General features: G+C 35.1%; 1 protein-coding gene across 1 annotated transcript in view; it reads left to right on the top strand.

The window, feature by feature from the left end:
• The first annotated feature begins 1,397 nt into the window (after window positions 1-1,397).
• The window catches only part of LOC137619813 (uncharacterized), a 1,968-nt gene continuing 396 nt past the window's right edge, over window positions 1,398-2,969 (top strand). The window contains exon 1 of the mRNA XM_068350113.1: window positions 1,398-2,969. This exon is cut by the window's right edge and continues 396 nt beyond it. Within this exon, the coding sequence (XP_068206214.1) occupies window positions 1,398-2,969 (1,572 nt within the window).

The following is a 2,969-nucleotide window of genomic DNA, read 5'->3' as shown; positions in this document are numbered from 1 at the left end:
TACATTTCAACTTCAACCGCCATGGGTGTGCAAGAGGAACTCGTCGCCCTGAAGAGGAAGAGGGCAATCAGCAAAGGGAAGTTCACCAGGAAGGTAACTATGTGCAATGAAGGAATCAATCGAGGTGATGATTTATTGGTGTTTACGAAGATCTATGAGGAAATGGTTGAAGCGTTTAAATGCTTAGAGTATCAAAATAATGAATTGATACATTTTATATGTGAAAACGAGGATAAGCTAGCCGATAGTAATTTAAAAGAAGAAGCCCAACAATATATTCTAGATAGTGAAAGATTAAAATGTGAAGTAAGTGCAAAAATATTCAAAGGTGTCCAGGATGTAAAGGCAACAGATAAATCGAAGGTTAAAGTAAAGAAATTTGAACCACCAATGTTCGAAGGTAATTTAAGAAACTATCCAACTTTTAAGGAAGATTGTGAGAATTTAGTTAAGAGTATATATGGTACTGATCCATATGCTCTCAAAATGTGTCTAGGTGGAGAAGCACTTCAAGCAGTGAAGGGATCAGAGGGTAATTATGATGAAATGATTCAACGTTTGGATGATAAATATGGGAATTCCAGAAAGATTGTAGATTGTGGTTGGTGAGCTTAGATCTCTAAAGAAAATTTATGATAATGATACCAAAGGATTTATTAAAATGGTCGATCAGGTTGAGCAATGTTGGCTTGATTTAAAAAAGGTAAATCTCTCTGATGAACTTAATAGTGCAAACGTTGTCAGCCATATAGAAAAGGTTTTACCTTCACTTCAAAAGAGAGAATGGGTAATTAAAGCAGATGAGGTATCAGTAACTAGCAATCTGTTTCTTGAGTTGTTGAAGTTCTTACAGAAAGAGAGAAAAATTTTGGAATATATGAATTCTAATGTTAGGAGTAGCGGTAGTGATAATAAGGCAACAGTCCATCATGTTGACAGCACAGTTGAGAATGAATCGGAATTGATAAAATTGGTGAAACAAATTGGGGAAGAACAAAGTATAAAAAATAAGGAATTTGAATCTTGTATTGTTAACCTGACAGAAATGGTTAAAGGTATTAAACCTAAGGCAGATAGTAAGGTGATAGGATGCCTTTTACACAATTCAATTGGTCATGATATAACAATGTTATAAATTTAATGGTTGTGGTAGCAAAGAAAGATTTGAGATTATAAAAGGTAATGGAATATGTTTTAGGTGTCTAAGGGGATATCATACTGCTCGTAGCTGCAATGTTGGTACATTGTGTGATGTCATCATTGAAGGTAAAGGGCCATGCAATCGTAATCATCATCCACTGTTACATTCCGATAGAGTAGAAAATAGTGTTCACAAAGCGATATCAGAAAAGGGATTTACAGTGTTATTGAATATCAGTATAGTGAATAGTAAGAACATGCCTGTTAGTGTATTGTGGGATCCAGGAGCGGATATTTCATTCATAACAAATAGGATGGCTAAGAAATTGGGTTTAAGTGGAAAGCATATAAATTTATCCATGATCAAGGTGGGCAATGCGGTTGAATATCACTCAAGCAATGAATATTGTGTACCACTAATTGATAAATCTGGTAAGGTTTGGAATGTGAATGCTGTTGGAATTAATGAAATAACAGCCAAAATCAAGAAAGTAGACTTATCCACGGTATCTGAATTTTTTGAGGGAATATCAAACTTAGAGCTGAATCACCCACATAGGGAAATTGATATGCTTATTGGTGCTAATTATTGTGAAATATTGCCAAGGGTTGTTGAAACAAATAAGGGTCTCCAGTTGCTAGAAAATCAGTTTGGGTTGAGCATACGTGGTAGATATGATGAAATTACTAATCAAGTTAATACTAGTAATCATGTGTTTGTGAGAATTCATAAACTTTCAAGTTCAGTAAATTTGAATGAAATCAATATTGAGCCAACAGAAAATCTAAAGGATCAGTTAGATAAATTTTTTGCCATAGAAGAAATGGGAACAAGGTGTAATCCACAATGTATCAAATGTATGTGCAGAGGTTGTCCTGGACTCAATTATGTAAGTTTGAAAGAAGAAAAGGAAATGAAATTGATTGAGGAAGGATTAACGTATGATGAGAAACAGAAATGCTGGTTTGTAAGGTATCCTTGGATAAGAGATCCAAATCAATTGAAGAATAACATAAAGGTAGCAAATGCCAGGTTAAGAACAACAGAGAATAGATTAAGGAAACTTGGGAATGAGTATGCAATGAAATATCAGAAAAAGATTGAAGGTATGGTTAGAAGGGGAGTAGCTAGGAAATTAACTAATAAGGAGATTCAAGAGAACAACGGCCCAATTCACTATATTCATCATCATGAGGCGTTGAAGCCAGAATCTAGTTCAACCCCAGTGCGCATTGTCTTAAATTCTTCAGCATCTTATATGGGACAGAGGTTAAACAATTTTTGGGCTAAGGGGCTTGATATTTTGAACAGTTTGCTAGGAGTGTTGTGTAGATTTGGGCAAGATAATATAGCCATAGTGGGTGACATAGTAAAGATGTACCATACTGTAAAACTCAGCACACGAGATGAACATACACATGGATTTGTATGGAGGGACTTGGATGATAGTAGGCCACCTGATCAGTATGTTCTTACTACAGTAACATTTGGAGATAGGCCCAGTGGTACTATAGCTATGGTAGCTTTGAGACATACAGTAGAACAATTCGGTAAGGAATCCCTGGATGTGCAAGATATGATTCTTAATAATACATATGTAGATGATAAACTGTATTCTACTGATGCCATTGAGAATGCAATCAAATTGATACAGGATACTGAAAGGGTATTGTCCCAGGGAAGTTTCAGAATAAAGCACTGGATAGTCAGCGGGCATTATGAAAACTGCAATATAAGAATAATAGAATCTGATAATGAGAAAATCTTAGGTTTAAAATGGAATCCTGTAGATGACTATTTTTCCTTTGCTGTAAGACTCAACTTTACA

The sequence above is a fragment of the Palaemon carinicauda genome, chromosome 2 (genome assembly GCF_036898095.1).
Source record: "Palaemon carinicauda isolate YSFRI2023 chromosome 2, ASM3689809v2, whole genome shotgun sequence".
Taxonomy (NCBI): Eukaryota; Metazoa; Arthropoda; class Malacostraca; order Decapoda; family Palaemonidae; genus Palaemon; species Palaemon carinicauda.
Note: the sequence above shows the minus strand (reverse complement) of the source record. Positions and strands in the feature narration are given on the sequence as shown.